At 49.5% G+C, this 25,392-nt stretch overlaps 1 protein-coding gene across 1 annotated transcript; it reads left to right on the forward strand.

The window, feature by feature from the left end:
- Positions 1 to 1,605: 1,605 nt before the first annotated feature.
- Ripk4 (receptor interacting serine/threonine kinase 4) lies at positions 1,606 to 25,392 on the forward strand. The gene is made up of 8 exons (XM_041672716.1): positions 1,606 to 1,822; positions 10,169 to 10,460; positions 15,020 to 15,168; positions 16,853 to 16,902; positions 18,963 to 19,121; positions 19,880 to 19,983; positions 21,105 to 21,369; positions 23,049 to 25,392. The coding sequence occupies exons 1-8, from the start codon at positions 1,641 to 1,643 to the stop codon at positions 24,206 to 24,208; spliced, it is 2,361 nt and encodes a 786-aa protein (XP_041528650.1). The 5' UTR covers positions 1,606 to 1,640; the 3' UTR covers positions 24,209 to 25,392.

Below are 25,392 nucleotides of genomic sequence, written 5' to 3' on the forward strand. Positions count from 1 at the left end.
GTTTTGGTCTCCCTGGGTTCCAGTTTCCATATGCAGCCTGCAGCAGGCACTCCATAAATATTTGTTGAGTGATGCACACAGATGATTAAATAAATGAAATTGGAGTGTTTTATTACTTGACTGCTATGGGCTGTTAGTCACCCCCTCCCTGTTGTTGAGAAGGCAGGGTGAGACTAGCAACTTGGGGAGAAAGGCACCCAGGGTTGTACCCCGGAAATGGGTGCCATGACTCATTTTCTAGTCAATTCTTTTTTTCTCACGAAAATAATGACTATGTTTACTTTCAAGTTTTTTTTATCTATTAAAAAACCCAATTATTCTTAAAGAGTTAGCTTAAACATACTTGTATTTGCTACAGATGAGTTTAAAATAGCAATCTGCTGCCTTGGACTCAGAAATTTGTGGAGAAGGAAGGCTGTGTCTATAGCTCTCAGGAGACCCATCCCCACCCCCAAGCAAGCATGTGGTGCTAGGGCTGTGGGCTCTTCCACTGGGAAGCCAGATGGGATGTGGGGATCAGGGGAGAAGGCTCAGTCATCAGCTATAACTTGGGGCAGCCTCCCTCTCAGATGAGAGATTCTCCAGCATTCATGTCCTCGTAACGCCCCCTCTTCTCTTCCCGTGAGGCCATTATTCATCTGCTTTGGTGAGGAATAGCATGAGTGTTGCCGAAGGTGGGGAAGTCACGGGCACTTCCACCTCTGACCCAGCGTCTTCCCAAAACTGAGACTTTTCCTGAAGGTGAACAAGTCTATTATCCTTCCTTTCCCAAGCCATCTGTTTACCTTTAAAAAGTCACTTTTCTCCATAATGAACTTTCTGTATTTGAAATGGAGAATTATTTTGTACATTTGTGGTGTGTGTGTGTGTGTTTTTTTAAACCAAGGTCTCACTCTGCAGCCCAGCTTGATCTCAAACTCGAGGTGATCCTCCTACCTCAACCTCCTCAGTACTGTGATTACAAGCTTGAGTTATAGGGTAGGGATGATTGAATTTTAAGGAGCCAGTTGCCTCCTAAGAGGAGTTCTACGAGAAAGCAAGAAGCAAGTGGAGTGGAAAACCAATTCAAGAGGTTAGGTACTATATAACTCTTTAATATAAACAAATGCTTTCTAAAAAAAAAAAAGAAAGAAAAAAGAAGAGGGAAAGAAGAGAAAAGGAAAGGAAAGGAAAGATTAGTGATCATCAGGGACTAAGAATGCAGTTACAAAAGGTCCCCAGAAGGGCACCGAATGTCCTGTTTCTCGACTGGTGTCGGGTACACGAACTGACCCAGACGGCTACACTGTGTAGGACTCAGCGTCCGCAAACGAAAACACACACAACCGTGGAAACCTGAGCAAGCTCGGCGATCGGACCTAAGTCCACGTCCCAGTTAGAGACTCTATTTACTTCTTTGCCGTGTTTCACAGAGTGGCAGCACTGTGCCTAGCGAACTCCGGACGTACTGTACTACACCTTCCGTGAGAAGCCGGCCAGCCGCAGCACCGGGCGCCGGGTCCCGGGAGGGCGTCGGGGGTGGACCCAGACCCGGCGGGGCGGGACGGGGGACGAGCGTCGGAAGTGACGTCAACGGGCGGGGCGCGCACCTGAGCACCTGGGCAGTCGCGGTAGAGCCAGGCAGCGGCGATCCGCACGCGATGGAGGGCGAGGGCCGGGGCCGGTGGGCGCTGGGGCTGCTGCGCACCTTCGACGCGGGCGAGTTCGCAGGCTGGGAGAAGGTGGGCTCAGGCGGCTTCGGGCAGGTGTACAAGGTGCGCCACGTGCACTGGAAGACGTGGCTTGCGATCAAGTGCTCGCCCAGCCTGCACGTCGACGACAGGTCAGCGGCCGGGTGGGGCCGGGCTGGATGGGGGGCTGCGCGCTACGCGAGGGTCCGGGGAGCAGAATTCGCGGCCCTCAGGCCACGGGCCCCTCGCAGCTCCGGAGGTTCTGGGATCCGGAGCTGGCCCGGCGTGGTGGCCACTAGCCCTGCGAGGCGCGTCGGGCTCGCCCGGGACCCACCTAGGCGCTGCGGTCCGCGCCCGGCTTAGAGAAATTGCCGTGTGGGCCTCCGCGCTTTGTGAATGAGTTAGATTTAGTTCCACTTACTAATTTTCGTCGGAGAACAAATTGATGTAAGACCGTAATTATTTCGATCGGAAGCACAGGCTGGGCTCGTGTGAGGCATCCGCGGCGCTCAGCCGCTTCCAGGGCTCCGGGTCCATTTTGGGTCCGGGATCTGATTCCGCCCACCGCTTTTCTCCGCAAACCTTCGTTTTAGGGGACTTGGGGTGGAAGCCAAGGGAGGATGTCTTGCTTTGACACTGGCAGTTGCTCCCCCTCCACCCCCTGCACCCTGGACCTTTGTCCCTCCTAGCGGATTGTAAAGAGATTGGAAAGGACTCAGAGTTGAGCCCGGTAAACCCGACGGCTATTGTGGTCTGTGCGTGAATTCGGAGATGACGTGCGAAGCAGATTCTTCAAAAGCATTTTCCCCAGATTGCACCATTTACGTTGGGTGGTGATAGTTTATGTGTGAGCCGCAAAACAGCACATTTAAATGGCTTATTCTTTAACCAAGCTGACATGGACGTAGTATTTGCATTTTACCAGTTTAAGATCCCTCCTAAACCCCATTGAGCCGTGGCTGTGTGCAGGACCTGCCTTAAACCACAGGAACTCTGGACTCCAGCTTTACTGCGGAGTGGTGACCATGGCAGTACCCGAGTGACACTAAGGAGGATGGTTTATTATCGGTATATTACTCCGTTTACACCTCATCCCTCTCCTGACTGTGTCAGAAAGCTCTTGGGCGTTTGTTGTGTGCTTGTTTGCTTTTTGCTATAAGCCGGTTTTTCTTAGAACTGTGGTACAGTGAGGACTAGTGTCTAAAATCACCGTGAACTTTGCCATGCTGTGTAAATCTTCCTCCAACCCAGCCAGGAGAGACCCTGTGGTTATTTTGGTGAAATCCAAACCGTTTTGAATAGCAGCCAACAGTTACTTTCTCAAAGGTGAAATAAAAGAACTCTTCAGGGGTGATTTTTATGCCCTTAGAACGTGTGGGGAATTGTGTTTTCTAGGCAGAGTAAATATTATTCACCATCAAAGACAACACAGATTTTGGATACTGCAGGGTAAACGTGAACCACCCCAGGTATCAATATACTGTGCAGTTCTCCAGTCCTCAGGTCTTGTCTTTTGGGTGGCCAGGTTGCAGGGAGTGTTTTTCCACTTGCAGAGAGCCTGTGTTGAAGTGTGTGTCCTTTAACTGCAAACGCCTTTCTTCCCTGCCTGTGGTGGCTTGTCCGCAGCACCCAGCAGGAAGTACTCGGTCGGGCTGGCTGCCTTTGCGCTTTTGTTATGTGGAGGTGACTTCTCCCACCCAGACCACATTTAGGTGTTTAAGTTCCTTTGGTGTTAGGAACTCACATCAGTTCCCAGGCTGGGAAATGTTAAGGAGTTCACTTTGTTCTGAGCGACCTGTTGCCTTGCAAGCTAACCAGCCTGTATATGAAGCTTGAAACAGCTGTTGAGAGAGGCTAACTTTTCCTGGGCTGTTGTGGTGTATAGTCCTGCTTTTGCAAAGTGTTACCAAGAGGAAGAAACAAGAGTTTTCCTAGGGGCTTTGTGTGCAGCCCTCAGCCAGAGAACACTGCGTCTACTCTGCCGATCTTAACCTCAGAGATAAGAGCATTTAAACATGGCCTTGGAGGATAATTTTATTGAGGTTTGAGAGAAGAAAACAATAGGACCAACAAGCAGTCCATCTGTCTGGCAGCTTAGACAAAGAGAAAGTCCTGCTCTCTGAATTAAGAGGTCATGTGGGCAGGCTCCGCAGTGGACCTCCGTAGTGGGCCCACTACATGGGCAAGGGGTGGGAGGGGAAGGACTTCAGATGGAGAGTGGGAAGGTGGCCAGCCTGTCAGCATGAGCAGGCTTAGTATATTGGCCAGGAAAAAAAGAAAGGAAAACTGGAAGGCACACCAGTGAGGACCTACAGGCAGCTGCCCCAAAGGAGTGGCTTCCCAAGCATCACATATCCATCTCATTAAGGGGGTAATTATTTCCCTCATCTCCTTAACATGCTTTCAGGTGTCTCGTGTTTCTTAAAGTTAAAGCTTCTTGAGGGATCTTTTTCTGTCTAGATGCTTGACAGGCCCTTTTGGGTTAATTCTGAAGGGAAGGACAATAGTTTGTCTTTGCAGTCTTGTTTTCTTTTGGTCATTAGGAAGCGTCTACAGACAGGTAGAACTTAGGTACAGTTCTTTTGACCAGAGTAAACTGAAAAGAATTAAAGAAGCTGGCCATGGTGGTGCATGCCTTTGATCCCAGCACTCAAGAGGCAGAGGCAGGAGGACCTCTGTAAGTTCAAGGCCAGCCTGGTCTACGTAGTGAGTTCCAGGACTCTGTAGAGCAGTGGTTCTCAATCGTCTTAATGCTGTGACCCTTTAATACAGTTCATTGTGTTTGTTGGTGACCTCCACTCATAAAATTATTCCATTGCTACTTCTTAATTGTAATTTTGCTACTGTTATGAATCGAATGTAACTATCTGATATGCAGGATATCTGATATGCAACTCCAAAGGGGCCTTGACCCACTGGATGACAAACGCTGATACAGAAAGACCATGTTGTTGTTGTTGTTTTTAAAGTTAAAGAAAAAAACAATGTAAACCAGCCATAGCTGCCAAGAGGAAACAGCTTCCCCCCCCCCCCCCCATGGGTTTCAACAAAGACCTGCTTACTTTACTTCTAAAGAGTGGCTGTTGCACTTCCCCAGGGGCACTGGAGGTGGTGTCCAAAGCTGAGTGAGGGGCAGGGTCCATCCACAGTCACCTTCAAGCCAGCTAACATCTACCTCTGCTGCATAGTGTATAGCTATGTCCTTTACCTGCTGCTTGGGGGTGAGGGGGTCACTTTAGCCACAGCTGTGGGCCAGTCCTGTTTTTACTGGCCAAGGCTGTTCACCCTGCAGGATGACTGGGAGTCTCTTGGCCCTTAGCAGCTGCCCAGGAAGGCCCCAGCCTTTATCCGTTCTGTGGTTTGTGACCCTCCATTTCTGTTTTGGGAAGGTGGGGCCTTAATCAGGTCTGAGACACTCATAAAGCCTCTTGTGAAATTTCTGCCAAAGCAGGGACATTTAGAGGACCTTGACACAATTCATGAGTGACTTCCCACTGATCAGATTTCTCCTCTTGGGAGAAAGTCCCATTGTTTGGCTTTGGGGAGAGGGCTGTCTTCACTTGCTGGCTATCACTTTGAGGTCACAAGTACCGGGAGGCAGGCCTGCTGGCACCCTTAGAACAAAATGATCCAGAGGCCCCATGCATCTCTCTGATCCCAGCTAAGGAGCTCAGAATAACAAAGTCCCTGGCACAGGGGCCCAGGAGCTGCTAAGGCAGAGTTGGGCCTCAGCTAGTTAGGGCGAGCCCGAGCAAACCCCAGCTCTGTAACTACAGAGCTGACAATTGGACAAGCCTGATTCTTGTCAGTTTTAAAAATAGCAGTGTGGGAACCCCTCTGAGGCTCCTGGGAACGTAATTGGAGTGGTGTGCAGGAGCCTAGCAGAGAGGCTGAAATACTGTTCTCCCAGTAAAGCTTCCCAGGTTCCCTGGCAGCTGTTACTGAATCCTTCTCTACTCCCCTGTTCCCTGAAGGCATCAAGCTCATTCATGGCTGGTCTTAGGTTTGCTTTCCCTTTTTCAGTAATGGAACCCTCCGCTCTTACCATCCCAGGGTCTTTGGAATTTCTTGCTGAGCTGGGAGGCAGAGGTATGGCTTCTGTAGAACTTCTAGAAATGATGGGTGATCATTGACTTTCTTCTGTACTCTGATTCCCTCTCTCGGTGGGAGACCACATTATGCTAGGTGTACATGAGATGTGGGAGAATTATTGTAAATGCTTTAAAAAGTTTCTTGGTCTGTAATCTTAGTAATCAGGAAACTGAGATAGGAGGATTGCCTTGAGTTCAAGGTCAGCCTGAGCAAAAAAAGAAACTTGTGGGGGAAGCTGGGGCTACCAGTTTGTTTCTGGTTAAGTCCTTACCTGGCCATGTGAGCTTCTGGATTTAGGAACCAGTGCTGCCCCCCACCCCCGCCAAAGTGTCTTTAGAGATTGTAACTCTAACCTGGTCCTGTTTGTGCCCAGGTTTTCTAAGTAGAACCCCAAAATGGGTGAGAATGGGGCAGAGGTGCCCTTCTCTTTCCTCTCAGAGACTGAATTAGTGCCCCTCTCCCAGGGACAAAAGAGGTGAGAATGTAACCCCAGCCTTCCTGCACCATGTACAAGAAAAGATCAAGTTGTGTTTTAAAGAATCTGGCTTTAGTGGGTTCCTTGGCCCAGAAACATTTTGTTCACTGTGAGCAGAAAGAAGAGAATGGAACAGAATGGCGACCAGGAGCAGGCCCTGGACTTGCCGTCCATGATCTCTGCCTCACCCAGGCATCCAGGGACAAGCTGGAAAATCCCTCCAGGTTTTAAAACAATGGTAACAATTACAAATGTACAGTTCCTTCTGTGTTATCAATACTAGTCAGAAATACTGCTTATGAGAAAGGTGTATTTTAAATGATAAGAACCAATAACACAAAAATGATGGATTCTATATATTTTAGAGTTTTTTGGCCTCTCCCAGGCTAGGAGCTGGCCCAGTTTAGACTTATGGAGTGGCAGGTGCTCCTGATAACACCTAAAGGCTGGAGCTTCCTGCCCTAAGTGGTGGCCCAGGTGGCATGTTGGTGTTTGAGTTCAGAAGACATTAGATAATAAATGCTTTGAAAAGTTTTTCTGGATGTCCCAGGACTCTGACTCAGTGCTAGGCTCTGATTTTTGTCCCAGCAAACAGTGGCCATTTTCTAGTGAAGTGCCCTGAAGCATGTAGCCCTGGTCCAGGCTGTGTGTGGGGGGTGATGTCACGAGTTCCTTCCAGCCTTCTGAACAGACTAAGTGGGTCAATGCAGCAGGAGTCAGCTGATTCTCTAGCAGACCTATGGCTCTTGTTCTTTTTAAAGTGAGGCTTGTGTTCTGGAAAGAGCCTGGGCAGAGAGGGAGAACTTGTTAGATTTTGAGTGGTGGGAAGGGTAGAACTAGCTACTGGGAGCTGATTCTAAGAGCTACCAGCAGAAGCTGCTGTGTGTATTAAATCCTTTGGGCAAATAAAGACATTGGTTAGGTTGACTGAGTAAGGCTGCCCAGTGGAGGGGAAGTGGCCCATGCTGCAGCCAGCCTGCAGACATGAATATTGCCAACTCCTTAGACTGGGGATGGACAGGTATACCTCTTCAGATGACTTGCTGGTGGTTCCCTATACTCAGAAGTGCCGTTGTCTGGGCAGGAAGGATACACACCGGAAGGTGCAAACTGTCTACTTTATAGAATAAAATGAAAGTAGTGGGGTGATGGGGAGGGTTACAAATTATAACTTTCATCCCCCCACCAAGACATGGTTTCTCTGTGTGTAGCCCTGACTGCCTTAGAACATCTTATGTAAACCATGCTGACCACGAACTCAACAGAGATCTTCCTGTCTCCGCCTCCCTGGTGCTGGGATTAAAGGTGTGCACCACCACTGCCCGGTTTATAACTTTCTTTCTTAGCACAAAAGAGAGCAAAAGCAGCTGCTGATAGCAGGTCTCAGTTGTGTGTGGGACTGACCAGCCCGGTCCTTAGGAGCTCAGCTGTCTTCTCCTTCAAGTACCAGCTTTATTTTGATAATGCTTGACCAGAGCATCTAACTTTTCAGGGGCTTCTTGTGGAGTATAGGAACAGGACTGGGAGTTTCCCATCCTGTTTTAAACTGTTAGTGTTAGGAGTCTGCCTCCTGTTGGGGTCGGACCCTTGAAATCTTCCAACAAAGAAGGGAGCAGTGGACAAGATCCTAGTGCGAGATCAGTTTATCCTCCCAGTTCAGAGACTCATGGGCTGGCCCTGCACACCTGTACTAGCTACTTTGGGCAGCGTCTCCAGAAGACCGGGACAGCACGCCATGTTAAACTCTGTTCCGAAGCCATTTAGTGACTCATTCGAGATGCTTCATTAAAGTCAGAGGTCTGCTGCCTGCCACCCCAGCATAGGCTCAGAGTGGGTGCTCATGGGGAGTAAGATCTGCTGTAGGATTCACACTGGTTGGCAAAAGGCTGAGCTCTTCAGCCCTTGGAACTTGTGGCAGTTTCCCCTGCCAGAGTGTGATGCTCAGAGGAGCTGCTTTTTGCTGTGGTGTTTGGTGCCTGCTGCTCTGTCTGCCTTTGTCCTCCTCTCCCCTCCCCCCCAGAAGCCTGGGAGACCCCCTACAGTTTGAAGGGGGAGGCCAGGTTAGGAAGTGGCTTGTTAGCACCATTCTGAGTCTTCCAGCAGGCTCCTGTGATTTCCCAACAGGCACTTTAGACCCAGAAGAGCCCCTTTGGTGGGGTAATGAAACCCCAGCTAGTCTCAGGTTACAGGTAGGACTTTGTGCTAGACTACCTTCTGGGGAGGCCCCAGGGCACCTCAGCCCTTCGAGGCCTATGTGTGGACACCCAGGCTGCTCAGTTCCCAGCTCCAACGTGTCTCTCTGGAAATGGTTCTGGAAATTTCCTTTAAGGAACTCTTTATTTCTAGAAAGCAGATTTCCTGGCATGAGAACCTCTTCCCAGCTTCCTGGGTGCTTTCTTGTGTGTATTTGGAGAGACACTGACCCAGATCCTATGTAACTTGGTCACACCCTCTTGGGATGGCGCTTTTTACCCTGAGCGCACTGAGACTTTTGACCCTTGTTGCTGGCACAGACTATTACACAGCAATTCGCATCTGTATAAACATCAGGAATTGACCTTTGGCTGTGACTGGTGAATGCAGTGAGTGCTTCAGCTGTCTCTGTGTGCGGAACCAGGAAACAGCACCGCAGCCTCTCTGGGCATTAGGCATAGAGCTGCCACATGATCCAGCAACTCTGCTTCTGGGCAGATACCCAGAAGAACTCATACAAGGCCTCTCTAGACACTTTTTCCCCGAAGGTGTAGCATTATTTTCAGGAGTCAGCAGGTAGGGACAGTGTCTTAGTTTGCTTTCTTTCTGTTGCTGTGATAAAACACTGACCAAAAGCAATTTGTAGAGGAAGGGTTTATTTCATCTTACAGGTTACAGTTTGTCCTAAAGGGAAGTCAAGGCAAGACAAGGACCATGACACAGAAGCCGAAGCTGTGGAGGAGTATTGCTTCCAAGCTTGCTTCCTATGTTTTACTCAATGTACTTTCTTAGGAAACCCAGTACCATCTGCCACGCTGTCCTTGAGCCCCCTCCACATCAATTGTAAATTAAGAAAACACCCCCACATGTACATGGGCACATACGCCTACAGGGCATTTTCTTCATTGAGGTTCTTTTTCAGATGACTCCAGATTATGTCAAGCTAACAAAACAGAAACAAACAAAAAACAAAAACAAAAAAAAAGCTAATCAGTACAAGCAGTCTTGTCCATAGCCATATGGTTGAATTAACAAAACGTATATTCCCACACCATTCTTGGCCACACAAATGCAACTTGGATGTGTGCAACAATATAAATGAGTTTTGGAAACTCCTCATGAAGGAAGCAGACATAGAAGAGTGATGGAGATGATTCCACCCCTTTGGGGCACCTGGATTTAGAAACAGAAAGATGTGGGGCCTGGTGGGTGTTTAATGGGCGCAGTTTGTTAGGGATGATAAAAATATCCTGGCATAAAGGTGATGGTTACATATGGAATGTCCTGTGTTGTCCACTCATGGGTAGTTAGAGGAATATAGACAACCTCTGTGTAACCAGAGTGACCAGTTGTTTGTGCCCTTGGCCAATCTCTGCTAGACTCAATTCTGTTAAGTGTGAGATTAGATTGAGGAGTGATTGAGCCAGTAAAAGAGTTGGACTTAGAATATAAGGTGAGGGTGAAGGTCCTTGGATAGTTTATAGCAGTTTTCCATCCTGACAAGGGATGTGATGTCGCTCCTAGGTATCCAGATAACTGCTAGGCTCTGTCCTCGCAGTGACCCCATTGCAGAGGCGGGTGTGAACAGCGTAGGACTACAGGCTCTGGAAGGCCCAGTGTTTAATTATGTGACCGTGAACTTTGCACACGTGTGCATTTATCACTTGTATCCTGGCCAGTGGCTCTGTGTCCTGCTAGGTGACAGCTGCATGCTCTCACACCTGTGGTTTTTTTTCAGGGAGCGCATGGAACTTCTGGAGGAAGCGAAGAAGATGGAGATGGCCAAATTCCGCTACATCCTGCCTGTGTATGGCATATGCCAGGAACCTGTTGGTTTGGTCATGGAGTACATGGAGACGGGCTCCCTGGAGAAACTGCTAGCCTCCGAGCCACTGCCTTGGGACCTGCGCTTCCGCATCGTGCACGAGACAGCCGTGGGCATGAACTTCCTGCATTGCATGTCTCCACCACTGCTGCATCTAGACCTAAAGCCAGCAAACATCCTACTGGATGCCCACTACCATGTCAAGGTAAGGGCAGTGCCTGCCCTGGGGAGTGAAACAAGTGGTTGTTTGTCCCTGGAGCAGAAAGCTTGAAGCCAGGGCCTTTCTTACTTGTAAGACCCACTAGAGTGCCCAGCTGGTTACACTTGGTCCAGAAGGGTGACCCTTGTAAACCCGTGGGATTCTGCCCCATATCCTGGCATGTCCTAGGTTCTGAGCACCCTGAAGCAGACCAGGGACTTAGAGGTCGCAGGTCTTATAGTCTTGTGAAATCAGAAGTTGGGCTGTGAACTAGAGAGACCCTGTGTCCTTTGATAAAGGAATCCTCAGTGGTCTGGGACTATGGATAGGTGGTGGGGTCTGCCGTGATCCTGACAGTCTGTGAAGAGGACTCATTTACCTGTTTGTCCTCTGTTAGGACAGTCATATTGATGTGAGGCCTATAGGGTTTGCTTCTTTGTTTCTTTGTAAGTTTATAAAATACAGTATAAGAATGAATGACACAGGAAACAGGTGCTGTATGCCTGGATATAAGTTTTGTCAGTTTGTACCAGGTTGCATGGCTTTGGACATGTTTTTTCCTCTCTACCTCTGCCTCAACACCAGGGGCAACACGTCTGTCAGGGCCTTTTTCTCATATGACATGCACGTGACCTGGGCAGCCTAGGCCATGGACCCACAGTATTGGACACAACCGCCTTTTCTCTCGGTGCAAGAAAGTAGATAGGCCTGAGCGAGGGAATGGGACTGAGCACCCTGGATCAAACAGTGTTCACACAAGCAACAGTGTCCCCAGCCTAGGTCACTGTGGTGGGTCCAATTGCCTGACACTTCCAGATCCACTCTGCTGGCCTGTCCTTTAGGAGGCTCAGCGTACCACTCGGGTTCTCAGTCCACAGTGGCCTGTGGGACATGCGTGAGGGTATTTGTAGCATTCAGACTCAGCCAGGCAGAGAAACTAATTTCCACTCTGGGCAACAGCTATGGGTTGTGGCTTAGATAGACATTGTTCAGTCATGGCCTTTACATCCTGAAAAGTGAGACAGGATATCACACAACTTAGCATGAGCCAACTCCAAAGTGGCTTCCAGCATCTTCCTGTGATCTGAGTTTCCTGACGTTTGTTTGCTTGTGGCTGGCAGGAATTGGCTTCCATTCTTCCTGGGCAGAACAGGACCTGTGGGCCCAGGCACATTCTTAAGGTTGTGGCTGTCCTATATGTAACCTATACCAGAAAAAGAAAACAATAACAACAAGCTCCTTACCTTGGACCGAGACCTCACCACAGAGTAGTACGGTTACTTGGTGGCCACAGCGTGGCTAGATTACTCTAGCTGTGGTCGGGAGCAGAGGTTGAAATGATGGCCTCCAGAGATCTTGGCTTGACCCACTGCCGTCCGTTCATGACATCATGACATGTTCAGGAAACCTGCTTATTGTCATACTACCGTCACAGGAAGCCAGAGTGGTTTGTGAAGAGAGGTCGGGTGTGCAGACAGCCCTTGGATACCTGGGACTGGCCTTCACAGGGGCAGGCTCTGCTTCTGTATGCGGTAGGGAGGGTAGCCTTTAGGTGGAAGAAAGAGCTCAGAAATCGTATAAAAACTCTGGGCGTTTGAGAAGAGGTAAGGAAAATAGCAGGCAGTGCTGGATGGTGTATGAACGCTTCTGTCTCTTCAAGAACTGCAGAATGGGAGCTGCTTGACACCTAGTCCTCCCTAGTCCCTTGGGGTCATGAGTCTGGTATAGCCGCCAGTCGCTCTACCCAGGGTCCCTGCAGAGTCCCTCAGGTGCCCTAGGTACAGCCAATGTTTCCATCTCGTTCCCTTGCCTGCTGCCCTCCTCTCCTGACAGGGCTGTGGCTGTCTGAGAGAGCTGTGGTGTGCTTCTGGGGTGGGGAGCACAGTACTGTTCTTTTCCAAATGTCATCCTTGTCAGCCAGGAGCTGGGACAAGGACACAGTTCCCCAGCTCTGTCACTTTGCCGAGAGGTGTGGTAAGGAGACACTTTACTTCTGGGTTGTCATCTGGATCAGTGAGGGTGAGTGTTCACACAGTGCACCTCTGGGAGTACAAAGCGATGCCCCAGTTGTCACGAGTAGGTTGTCCTTTGTAGGTCTGGGTGCTGACTTCTCTTAATGCTTTCCCATTGAAGAAGTAAGTGCTGTCCTTGACAAATTCTGTGCTAGCGTTCCCTTATAGGCCATTGTCCCCTCAGCCTGATGACGCTTGTAGTTCTTACAGTGTCAGCTGGATGTCTGAACTGGGAGCTGTCGAGTCATGATGAGAAGGTGTTTGGTTGGTTGTTTGGTTGGTTTTGTTTTCCAGAGACAGAGTTTCTCTGTATAACAGCCCTGGCTGTCCTGGTACTCACTTTGTAGACCAGGCTGACCTTGAACTCATAGTCATCCACCTGCCTCTGCTGGGATTAAAGGCATGTGCCACCATGACTGGCTGAGAAGGTGTTTCTTTAGCATGAAGGGACACTGTCCCAAGGCTGGGATGCTGAGGCCTCCCCCTAACCTGCACCACCCCACCCTGAAAGGCTTGCAAAAGCTGCTTTTGTGTGATACCAGGCTGTTAACACAGAAGTTAGCCACTGACAAAAAGCTGAAAATAAACAGAAATGTTCTTCTACAATACAGTTTCTTTATCTTGTACAAACAGCCTCTCAGGAGGAGCCTGCGGTGCTGAGGGTTCTGCATCTCCTTATGTTGGGACCCCGAGGCAGGGGCAGCCTCATTCCCTGTGTCTGGAAAGGCACCGCTGCCCTGAGTCTGTGCTCAGTGTGAGTACTACTGATGCTTCACAGCCTGGTTGTGCTGATGCCTGGGATCAAGTCCATTAAATTATTTCCTATGTCACTCTCTGTTAGTATGCTAAATATCCAAGTTAGAACCAGCTCCAGACATCCCCAGACTCCTTATTCATTACCAGAGAGGTTCTTCCTGCCGCGTCCAAAGAAGCCTTTCTGAGATAGCAAGAGGCCTTTGGTAGCTTGGTGTAGCTATTCTGAATTAGAGGGGCTATGATCCTGTAGACTTGGAGCTCTTTGGAGTACTGAGTCAGGTGCCGGTGTCAGGTGTCCACTGTTGAAAGCTGGGGGAGGAGGCCACCCTGTCCTGGGCAGGAGGGTAAGAGAGAAAATTCCCTCGCTCAACTCCCGAGCACCTCACCTTGGTGCGCCTTCACTGCCAGGCTTTCTACAGTACTCTTTTTTCTTGAAGTGAATTTTGAAGCTGTGCCCAGTGTGCATGAGAGAAAAAGAAATGGCTCGGTGCTAAGCATTTCAGGTGCTCTCCTTGAACTCTTTTGAGAGGTGCAATGAGTGAGCCCTGCCTCCCAACTCTAAGCGGCATGGACGACCTGCAGGACTGCCGTTGTTGCTGGCAGCTTTTCCAGAGTTCTTGTTTCTCCTGAAGCCATGGAGTCTTTCAAAGTGGGCAGACCTGAAGGGCCCTAGAGGCCTGTTGAGGCTGAGCACTGGCTTAGTGTGAGCAGAGACAGACAGAGGGCCAGGCCAGCTCTGAAGCGTCCACAGCCGGCAGTCCTCAGCGTCTTTTAGTTACCAGTCTTCTGCCGTTAGGTGTTAGGCATCGATGACACCAGGCCTGTGGGCTCCCTTCATGGGCATGGCCAGTCTGGAAACAAGAGTCCTGACTCAGCCCATTTCCTGTTGCTACCTGGGTGTGTTTGAAGACGAGCCCAGGAGTGAATTAAAAGGCTTAAAACCACATCAGCCTTGGAGGAGACTAGAAAGGAGCCATTTCTCTGTACACTGGAGACTGTTTAGTGCTGAATTGGGGCTTATGTACACAGTGCTTCAAAGGGTCTGGTTTGCACCAGGAGGTAGTGCCAAAGGCAGAAAAGGGAGACTCCCAGAGATGGCTGCCAAGTCTACAGTAGTGGTGTGAGCTACAAGGACACCTTTGCCACTGGGGGACCTGCCTCCCCTGTGAACTCCGGAAACAGATGGGGGTTCCTTGCAGTGACATCATCACCAAGGGAGGGGACTCCATATCAAGAGTAGACTGATGAGCCCGGAAGGTGATGAGGCGTGTGTTTTACTCACTTTAAATCCCTCTGAAGGTGTGTTGTGCTTTAAAGGACCTGCTGGCACTTGTAGCTGCCCCAGCTGGAAGGTTGCATAACCGGACTGACTGTGGATGATAAACGGCCCAGCCCCAGCCTGTCACGTGGCTCCCTTTGCCTGAAAGCTGAAGGCTGTTTTTCCCTTCATGCTGACTGTGACCATCAGCTACCAGGGCAGACATGAAGCCTTACAGACATAGGGCCGGTTGTCATTTCTGAGTTCTGTCTCCAAGTAAATTCCATTCTTTTATTTAATATCTTTCTTCCCCATCCATCAAGTTTATACTGATAGGGCATCCAGGCTTGACCCTTTGTATCCCTATGCTTCCCGCCTTCCTGGAGACAGGGCTGCCCAGGGTTCAGGCCCTCTCTTTGGGGGTGAGCCCCTATAGTATGTGTTGGGGAACCACCATCTGTTATGTCAGAGGGAGACATGCCATAACCTCTCCTGGCTCCCTTTAAGGCTGACATGCTTCCTTTGGATTGCTTTTACAGATTTCCGACTTTGGGCTGGCCAAGTGCAATGGTATGTCCCACTCCCATGACCTCAGCATGGATGGCCTCTTTGGCACAATCGCCTACCTCCCTCCAGAGCGCATCCGTGAGAAGAGTCGGTTGTTTGACACCAAACATGATGTATACAGGTGTGTGACACGCCACCATGCCCTCTGTGCAGGCAAGGAACTCTGTCTTGCCCTGAACAGCAGTTTCCAGTACCATTCAGCCATGGAGTTTGGTCCACATGCAAATGGTGTGTGCCTGTTGGACGTGGGGGTTTTAGCTGGTGGCTATCTGCTCCCCGGCCACAGGAAAGACTTCCCTTTCCTGCTGGCTGAGAAAGAGGCTGTTCTTGGCTGGTGCTAGGCAGAGGCAGTTAGAAAAAACAGTTTCCAGCTCCGTGTTGTACATGATGAGTTACTTCCGTAAAATGGAATTTTATTACTTGTCTGACAGGAGAACCTGCTTTGGGTAGTCCACAGATCCATAGGTGGGTGGATGGGTTTGGGCTCTTAAAGCACACAGTCCTCTGAATCCCAAAGTGAGCAGCTTTGTATGGTTTACTTGCCTCTGAAGGAGGACATCGACTTCTTCCTAAGTCCCCAGTGTACAAGCTGACAACATGATTGCTCCATGGTCTGGTTAAGAAGAAGATTTTTATTATAGATATGAGAGAAAACAGCCAGAGGCATCTGGGAAATTCCAGAGCAGAGAGAGAAAGAGCATGGCCAGCAGACTGGACCTGGCCAGAAGAGAAGAAGCGAGGACAGAATAGAGGAAAAGTGTGTGTGTGTGTGTGTGTGTGTGTGTGTGTGAGAGAGAGAGAGAGAGAGAGAGAGAGAGAGAGAGAGAGAGAGAGGAACAAAGAAAGTACAGGCAAAAGAGGAGGATTAGAACCAGGTTATAAGGAGAATGGGTAGCTGCGGAAAGGAGTCCATGAGCTGACGAAGGTTAGGGTGTGGGGGAGGCAAGAAGAACTGAGAAGAGCTAGGATGCCAGCATGGACTTTGAAATACGTAGCAGGTACTCCTGATAGACCTGCATGAGCTTCGGTATGCTAATAGGCACCACGACAGCCACTTCCTTCTTCCAGTGATGAGGGAAACGGCTCCTTCTGGTAGCGGGGCACCAATTCCACAGTTCCTGAGGAATGCTGGCTTTTCTAACCATCAGAATTTGGGGAAATGGAGTTTCCTTTGGACCTGATATCCAGGATCTGAGTACCTGCCTCCTTTTCCTCCTCAGATTGTGAGGGCCACATTTCAACCAGCTCTGTCTTTTGTCACCAGTCCCAGCTGACTGGTTTGACAGAAGCAGTGATTCCCGCTGGGAATGACCTTCTGGGGACTAGTCAGGGCTTGTAGAGTCTGGGGAGACTCCAGTACTTTATTTTAAAGTTGGCTTTAACTTTTGAACCTGCATTTTCCAGTTGATGAGTTAAGCTCAATTTTTAGTCTTTATTTTCTTCTTTTTCTCTTTCTTTTTTAATTAGATTGGGCTATTTCAGTGTATCTAGAATAATTTATTTATCTAAACATATGTTCCCCAGTAGCTAAGAGAGGGTTTTTGGGCTCAAGTGATTGCTTTTTACTACTTTCTGTCCATTTTCTTTAGCCACTCTCTGATGAAACCTTCAAGGGCCTTTTAGAGCATCTTAGTCAGAACCCGACCTTGGATTCGAAGGATTGAAGCCACAGCAGAGAAGAACAGGGTTGAAAGTGCCCGTAGATGTCTGAGGACTTGGCCTGCGCCCCTGTGAGACAGCGGCTCAGAGCTCAAGAACACTTAAGGACTCTAACAAACCTGACTGACACCTCATTTCTCTTTCAGTTTTGCCATTGTGATCTGGGGTGTACTCACACAGAAGAAGCCCTTTGCAGGTAAGGGCCCTGCCTGGAACAATGGACATGTCCTTGAACTTTCCCAGCCCTTCCGCAGTGCCTCTGGTTCATGCTTGACTGAGACTCCCAGGGCTTCAGAGCCAACCCTTATTACACATTAGAGACCACAGCCAGCTTACCTTCAGGTGGTTTACATACAGGACAGATCAGTTGTGGGACCATCAGACTGTGCCTTGTTCTTTGATGCCACTTAGTGTTCTGTCCTGGTAAAAGTCTACATCTATGCCAGTTTTTTGTTTTGTTTTGTTTTTCGAGACAGGGTTTCTCTGTATAACAGCCCTGGCTGTCCTAGAACTCACTTTGTAGATCAGGCTGGTCTCAAACTCACTGAGATCTGCCGGCCTCTGCCTCTCAAGTGCTGGGACTAAAGGTGCATGCCACCACTGCCCAGCCAAGGCTCCGGTTTTAACATTTAAAGTACCTATCTCCTTGAATTCAGTGCATTCCCCTTATCACCCCAGAGGATCTGTCTCCATTAGCTGTTCCTATGATCCAACAGTTAATTTCTTCCGCTCTCCCTCCACCTTCCTCTCTCCCTTTCAAAAGCAAATGATATAAAAGATACGTGACAGAATCTACTGTGTTAAGTTAACCATGCTAAACACACTGAGCAGCAATAAAAGCGTTCATGTGTTTGTCCTCCCTAGAACTTATACCACATCAACTCAAATTTATAAAACCTGAGTTCATAAAACTTATTTAAAAAGTTTATAAAATTTGAGTCACTTTTAGCTGCATTGGTAAGAGGAGTCTCTTTTCTTTTGTGGCGTTTCTGGATAACCGCACTGTGGGATGTAACCAAAGATATTTGAAAATATAGATCACGCTCGGTATATATAGGGTCTGGGTTCAGTCTCCAGCACCAGACAGACAGATATCCGTGAGTGAGAGCCCCTTGCTGCCTCAATCACACACTCAGGCCAGGCATGGGAAAGATTATGGGTGGAGACAAGATTCTCCAAGCAAAACCTCGGCTATGCTGGAAGCTTATTGAACACTCAGCAGAGTGGTTCTCTTATGTTTCTGTCCTCCATTGTTTGTTCTTTTAAAAAAATATTTATTTTATGTATATATGTGTGTGCCTGCGTGATACATGTGTGCAGGAGTCTGTGGAGGTCAGAGGGGGGCATTGAATCTTCTGCAGCTAGTGTTACAAGCAGTTGTGAGCTGCCATGTGGGTTCTAGGAACTGGACCAGGGTTATCTGAAAGAGCAGCCAGTGTTCTTAACCACTGAGCCATCCCTCCATTCATTCCTCCTGCCCTCACTGCTCTTTCTTCCTACTGTGTCCCCCCTCCCCAATGGAGGTCCACCATGGAGGTGTAACAGTCTACCTGTTGGATTGTCTGATAGCAGTAACTCTTAAGTCGGGTGTGTGGTGTGTAAAAGATCAGGCACTTAGGTTTAGCTGTCTCTTAGGTAGGAGAATCAAGGTGCAGGACTTCCCGGATGTCTTGTAGGCTCCATCTGGCTGACTTTGCCATCCGAAAACCTTTTAGGTGTTTTCTTGACTTTTGTTGCATTTGGAAGGCTTGCTGGGTTTGGAAGGCTGGATTTTCGTGGAAATAACCTGCAGATACTGAAGAGATAGGCATTGCCCAAGACTTAACGGGAAAGCGAACAAAGCGTCAGTGTGGAACCCTGGCAGCCGGTGGTGACTGTGGGCCAATTTTCCATACCTGCCAATCGGCTCCTGCTACTCCGCAGGGTGTGCTTGGAATGCAGGGGTGGGGAAAAGCCCATGGGAACCAGCGGCTGCTGGGCCGTGTGGTATAAGATGAACAGACTATAACCCACTGAGAGTCACCTTGAGGTCCTTCCTGTGCAGGGCTGGTAATAACAAATAATGGCAGAGCCTGTGCTGTGCTCATGAGAGTTTTTTAAACTTGGAGAAACAAGGATATGGGTTAAATAAAGCTCCAGGGTTAGAAAGGGAAATGGTATTGTCCCAGGTAATAGGCACGCCACAGCGTGTCCCAGGCACTTGTCCGTACATATCTCCTGCTCCTCAAAGTCCCGACGTGTGCCTCTCCTTTGCAGATGAGAAGAACATTCTGCACATCATGGTGAAAGTGGTGAAGGGCCACCGCCCAGAGCTCCCACCCATCTGCAGACCTCGGCCGCGCGCCTGTGCCAACCTGATAGGGCTCATGCAGAGGTGCTGGCATGCAGACCCACAGGTGCGGCCCACCTTCCAAGGTGAGTGCCCCTGCCTGTTTCCCTGTCTCATCATTACCACGTGATGGGTCTTGCAGTGACACGGGCCATAGAGTCGGTGACCACGACAGGGTTGAGGGCCAAGCTCAGGTGACCACGACAGGGTTGAGGGCCAAGCCCAGGTGGGGGAAAATGTGCGTAAAGACAGGGATGAAACAAGCCCATCATCCCCTACTTTGGGGGCCCGACACTAGCAGTGTTTGGATTTGATGGCTTCTTAGAACTAGATGGCTAGAACCAATGTTCACCTCTGCTCTCAGCAGGCTCCGTTTGCCTCCAGGTAGCTTGGAATTCTGGATTTCAAGTTCAAGTACAATGGTATGGCTTTAGACAGCTGGGGGTGGCTAGTGACTGCAACCTTTCTTTAGGGTCTTGTTCTCATAGACAGGTGTACCTTTGGGATAAGAAAGTGAACCTGATAGAATTGCTTTTCAATGAACCTAGGGAGACATGAGTGGCCTGGAGCTCACCTGCCAGTCCTGATAGTTTTAACCCTTTTGGTCTGGTAGGTTAGTTACTGAGAACCCATTTTGATCCTAATGAGATCTTACAGATGACTGCTCACTCAGGTTGGTGGTTGGGTTGCCTTCTGGTGATGCCTGGGGCTTTTCCTACGAACCAGCATTGATACTGGGCATGTCTTCCACTGGTTAGAAACTGGGGTGTCTCTGCTTCTGTCCCCATAGAACTATGTAGGAGTCATATCTAGGTGATAACTCTCTTATTTTCTCCCCCTAAAGAAATTACTTCTGAAACTGAAGTTTTTTGTGAAAAACCTGATGAAGAGGTGAAAGACCTGGCTCATGAGCCAGGTGAGAAAACTTCTCCGGAACCCAAGAGTGGGGTAAGCATCTCTAGCAGGCATCCTCAGGTTTCCAATCTGTGGTAGAATTTTCCAGTCCAACCTCTTTTCTGAAAATTCCTCCCCATTTCCCTTTGAGCCTGTCCTATACCTCCTTCCAGAAATATAGGTCCCACAGGGGTCCCCCGCCTGCCCAGCACACTGGAGATCATGAAAGGGCAGATGGCCCCAGATAGATGGTCTGGCTTGAGGATCTGAGTAGTCTATCTATTCCTAAATGATTTGAGTTACAAGTACCACACAGTTGCTCAGAGGCAATGAGACGCTCCTAAGGCCAGTGCTAGCTGAATGCATGGGGGTAATGACTGAAGCTAAGCCTGGGGGTGAGGAACTCTGTTAAGAGGGTTGGGAGTGATGGTGGTGGTTCATCTGGCATTGGACAGCTTCTCCTCTGGAGAATAACTATGGGACAGGTGAGAGCTGGGGACAAAGGGGCCCCTGACAGCAGTAAAGGGGCAGAACTTACCTCTGATATGCTGGCGGCCATCTAGTAGACATGACATAGTGCACAGGAGACAAACTTAGTAAGGCCAGTGGTTCCCAAAGGGAGGAGGACTCAGAAAGAGCTGTGAGCAATCCTCATTCGTTGTCTCTAGAAATCTGATTTTCTTGCGGCAGCCAGACCTATAAAAGCCCCCCATTTTCCTTGTTCACACAGCCCCCAAGCCAGCCTGACATATTTGAGAAGTCTGAAGCTTTGTTAGAGCTGTGGAGACCCCCAGCCTGACTCTTCTTTCCTTTTTGTTGGGCTGCCTGTTATGGGTGAACTTGGCCTTGCCTGTTCTGTGCCCTCGCAGCTTACCCATGGACTGCCTTTGGTCCTTACACATGGACAGTGCCCCTGAGTGAGAGGCAATATCGTGCAGACTTTTCTATTTTTGTGAAGGTGTTGTTCTTAAAATGCCAGGGAGGCCCATGAAGTTTCCTTGCAGCCCTGAGTTTCAGGGTTTCTTGATGCTGTTTGTCTATGGTAGTGCACAGCTATGGGACCTCCACCTCTGCTCTATAGTCAGTAGTTTCTTGTCTCCTTTTCTTATTCTCTGTACCCTGACATGAAGGCTGGAGGAGCAGAGTCCTCACCACAACCCTCTCCATCTTTGCAGGCCAGGCCCGAGTCCTCACGCCTCAAGCGTGCCTCTGCTCCTCCCTTCGATAATGACTGCAGTCTTTCTGAGTTGCTGTCGCAGTTGGACTCTGGGATCTCCCAGACTCTTGAAGGCCCTGAGGAGCTCAGCCGGAGTTCCTCTGAGTGCAAGCTGCCATCCTCCAGCAGTGGCAAGAGGCTCTCTGGGGTGTCCTCGGTGGACTCAGCCTTCTCCTCCAGAGGATCCCTGTCACTGTCATTTGAGCGGGAACCTTCAACAGGCGGTGAGTGGCTGTGTACACTGGTGAGCTTGCACATGACACTCTTGTGCATTATGTTAGCGTCTGAGCAGTTGATGCATCTGGTTTTTTTGCTCTGATGATTCTTGTGTTCTTTCTGTTTTCTCTCATGAGTTTTTGGCATCATCAGCATAGTTGGTGCTCAAAGCACAAATCCAGAAATTCCCACATCAGTAGTGTGGTTCTGGGCATTATGTAGCATGCAGGGAAGACAGGCCACATCACCTGGCTGAGCTAACATTGGAACAGAGGCTGGCCTCGAGCCTGCAACCTGGTAAGCCCAAGTCACACCCAGTAAACCTAGTGACACTGGGGACTTTACTTGTGCCAGTCATGTACCCTGTACTCAGACACTTCCAGATAACCCCTGTCCCAAGCTTTCATGTTTATGGGCCCCCTCGGTTACTCTTGCATAGCCTGACATCAAGCTTGGCTGGCTGTCCTGGGAGGTGCTGTCACTTGGAATGCTATGGCTCCTTTGTGAAGCGCAGCCATTCCAATCTAGGTTCTAGCATGAGGGAGTCGAGTTCAGGTCGCTGAACCAAAGATCTTACTAGCCTTCAGGGAATTTTCCAGTAGGATGTTGGGTAACAGCATTGAAGGTTAAGGAAGTGCCTTGCAAAGATGGGTAGGGAGAACGAATCCCAGTCTTGGACAACAGAGTCAAAAAGGACAGTCAGGACTAACTTCACAGCAGCCACAGAAGTATCACTTTTTGCCACAGAGAGGTGTGTTACGGGAGGTTTCTAAATCTTTTCTTCAGATTTAGCCGTCTCTGGTGATGGCCTTGTCCTCATGCCTGAGAGATGAGTACCATCTTATGAGAATTTAGTGTTTAAGCCAGGCATGGTGGTGCATGTCTTTAATTCTAGCACTTGGAAGGATCTCTGAGTCTGAGACCAGCCTGGTCTACAAAGCAAGTTCTCAGATAGCTAGGGGTACATAGAGAGAGACCCTGTCTCAAAACAACAGAAGAATGCAGTGTTTAAACACTGGGTAGGGTCTGTCTCCTTAGTACCACCTATACCCACACTGCTGTATAGAACAACTGGAGAACGTTCTACCTGCAGAGGGAGAGTCTTTTCATGGGACTCAGGACTCTCAGTAATGGCAGTGGACTTTTAGGTTCAATAAAAAGTTCCATTGCGAATACCGAATAGTGTGTCCTAAGAAATCCAGTTTTGAGGATCCTTCCAGAAACACCCCATATGATGTTGCCTTGAATCCTCTTAACGTTCCAGAAACCAGCTCTACAGACCAGTAGAGCCCCAGGAAGAGAGTCTTGGAGTCTAAGTCTTCAGGCAGATTGTTTTCCTGTCTGACTTTCCTTTTTTTTTTTTTTTGGTGTACCTCTTTTTAAATGATTTTCAGCAATCCTGCTGCTGCTGGGGGAGGAGTGTGGTCACTTGCCTTTTCCGACCCTGGAAAAGCCAGAGTGGTTTTATTCTGCAAATTGGCAGAGGAACATTGGAAACATTAACTGCACTGCCCAGGGTCTCCCTAGATTAGATCTGAAATAAGCACACAGGGTGAATGCGTAAAGGCCTGAAAGTAAAGGATGTACCCTGAATGTCCTTCAGCATCCCTGAAGATGTGGTCCACCTGACCATCCTGCCATAGTGGCCTTGCTCTGACCTCTGACATTGCACCCCCTCTCCCTGCAGATCTGGGCCCCACAGATATCCAGAAGAAGAAGCTAGTGGATGCCATCATGTCAGGGGACACCAGCAAGTTGATGAAGATTCTGCAGCCTCAGGATGTGGACCTGGTTCTGGATAGCAGTGCCAGCCTGCTGCACCTGGCTGTGGAGGCAGGACAGGAGGAGTGTGTCAAGTGGCTGCTGCTTAACAATGCCAACCCCAACCTGACCAACAGGAAGGGCTCCACACCACTGCATATGGCTGTGGAGCGGAGGGTACGGGGAATCGTGGAGCTCCTGCTGGCCCGGAAGATCAGCGTCAATGCCAAGGATGAAGACCAGTGGACTGCCCTGCACTTTGCGGCCCAGAATGGGGATGAGGCCAGCATGAGACTGCTACTGGAGAAGAATGCTTCTGTCAATGAGGTGGACTTTGAGGGCCGAACACCCATGCATGTGGCCTGCCAGCACGGACAGGAGAACATTGTACGCACCCTGCTACGCCGTGGCGTGGACGTGGGCCTGCAGGGGAAGGATGCCTGGCTGCCTCTGCACTATGCTGCCTGGCAGGGCCACCTGCCCATTGTCAAGCTGCTAGCTAAGCAGCCTGGGGTGAGTGTGAATGCCCAGACACTGGACGGGAGGACACCCCTGCACCTGGCTGCTCAGAGGGGTCACTACCGTGTGGCCCGCATCCTTATTGACATGTGCTCTGACATCAACATCTGCAGTCTGCAGGCACAGACACCTCTGCATGTTGCTGCGGAGACTGGACACACGAGTACTGCTAGGCTGCTCTTGCATCGTGGTGCTGACAAGGAGGCTTTGACCTCAGAGGGCTGTACTGCCTTGCACCTGGCAGCCCGGAACGGACACCTGGCCACTGTCAAGCTGCTGGTAGAGGAGAAGGCTGATGTGCTGGCTCGGGGGCCCATGAATCAGACCGCACTGCACCTGGCTGCAGCCCATGGGCACTCGGAGGTGGTGGAAGAGCTTGTTAGTGCTGATCTCATTGACCTGTCTGATGAGCAGGGCCTCAGTGCACTGCACCTGGCTGCCCAGGGCAGGCATTCACAGACTGTGGAGACGCTGCTCAAACATGGAGCCCACATCAACTTGCAAAGCCTCAAGTTCCAAGGAGGCCAGAGCCCCACGGCCACACTGCTCCGACGCAGTAAGACCTAGCTTGTCTCTTGCAGAACCAGGGCTCCCTGTAGGCTTCTGGTCCATCCTTGTGTCCCTCGTGGGAACAGAATGGTTCTGGGACACTCTGTGCACCCTGTTGGTGGCCTGCCTATACACTGACCAAGCAGAGGCTAATGGACCAGGCAATAGTAGCTGTGTCAAGGCAGAGGCTGCCACTGGCTACTGTGGCCGGCCATGGTGGCTAATGTCAGATGGGACTAGGTCAGTGTCATTTCATTGTGGTCTTGATTGGCGGCTGATGCGGGTCGTTCATGACAAAGCCTATATAAGGATAGCTGTTCTATCTCAGTGCAAGTCACCTCTACTTGCTTGGAACACAGTGTCTTTGGTAGAGGCGTGAAAGGGGCAGTGTCCTTCTACTTCCCACTACGTGGGCAGAGCATCTTGTCTTTGGAGACATAGTGGATTTTTAGATGAGTGACATGCTAGCTTTGCTTGAGACCTGTGACGGGCACTGGCCGATGGAGTCTAGAAAGGGAACGATTATAAAAATCATAAAGCTGGTCTTAACGTTAAACAGCCTTACCAGCACTGAACCCCTGTTTCGTTTGTTTTGTTTTTGTTTTTTGTTGTTTTTTTGGTGATATCTAGGTTACCACATCTCGTGCTGACAGTTGCTGAGTTCTCACCTAAAATGTTAGAGCCACATCTGTAAAAGTTAGTGGAAAATTCTTTATAAATAGGTTTTATACTAAAAATCGTTTAATCAAACAAATCACTCTTTCAGGCTCTTGTCTTTTGGTGAGGTAGTGGTTTGCGCCAAGGGCTCTGCTGGTGTGCCCTGTGGTGACTCCTGCTGGTTCCAGCCTCAGCAGTTGAATGTGGCCTGAGATGGTCACTGGAGATGGTTGTACTCCGAAGGTGTGATGGCCTCATTGTTATGCCTTCCCCATTCGCAATCGTCTCTGTAGACATGTGTTGCAGAGGTGCCCTGTGTGCAAACACATGCTATAGCGTGGTGTGTGGCACAAAGAGTATCATTAATGTACTGTGTACTTTGACGTGAATCACGGGCAGGATCGTTTTCTGTGACCGGAAGTGGTGGAACTGGCTATGTTTTAATATGCCTCAGTTTGCCTTCACTGTCTTCCTCCCCTGTTGTGTAAAACACAGAGACCATAGGAGATCTGTGTGATGTCAATAAAGGACTCGCCTACTTTTGG

Source organism: Microtus oregoni, unplaced genomic scaffold (assembly GCF_018167655.1).
Source record: "Microtus oregoni isolate MIOR12 unplaced genomic scaffold, Mior012 000023F_ref0000262, whole genome shotgun sequence".
In the NCBI taxonomy this organism is placed as follows: domain Eukaryota; kingdom Metazoa; phylum Chordata; class Mammalia; order Rodentia; family Cricetidae; genus Microtus; species Microtus oregoni.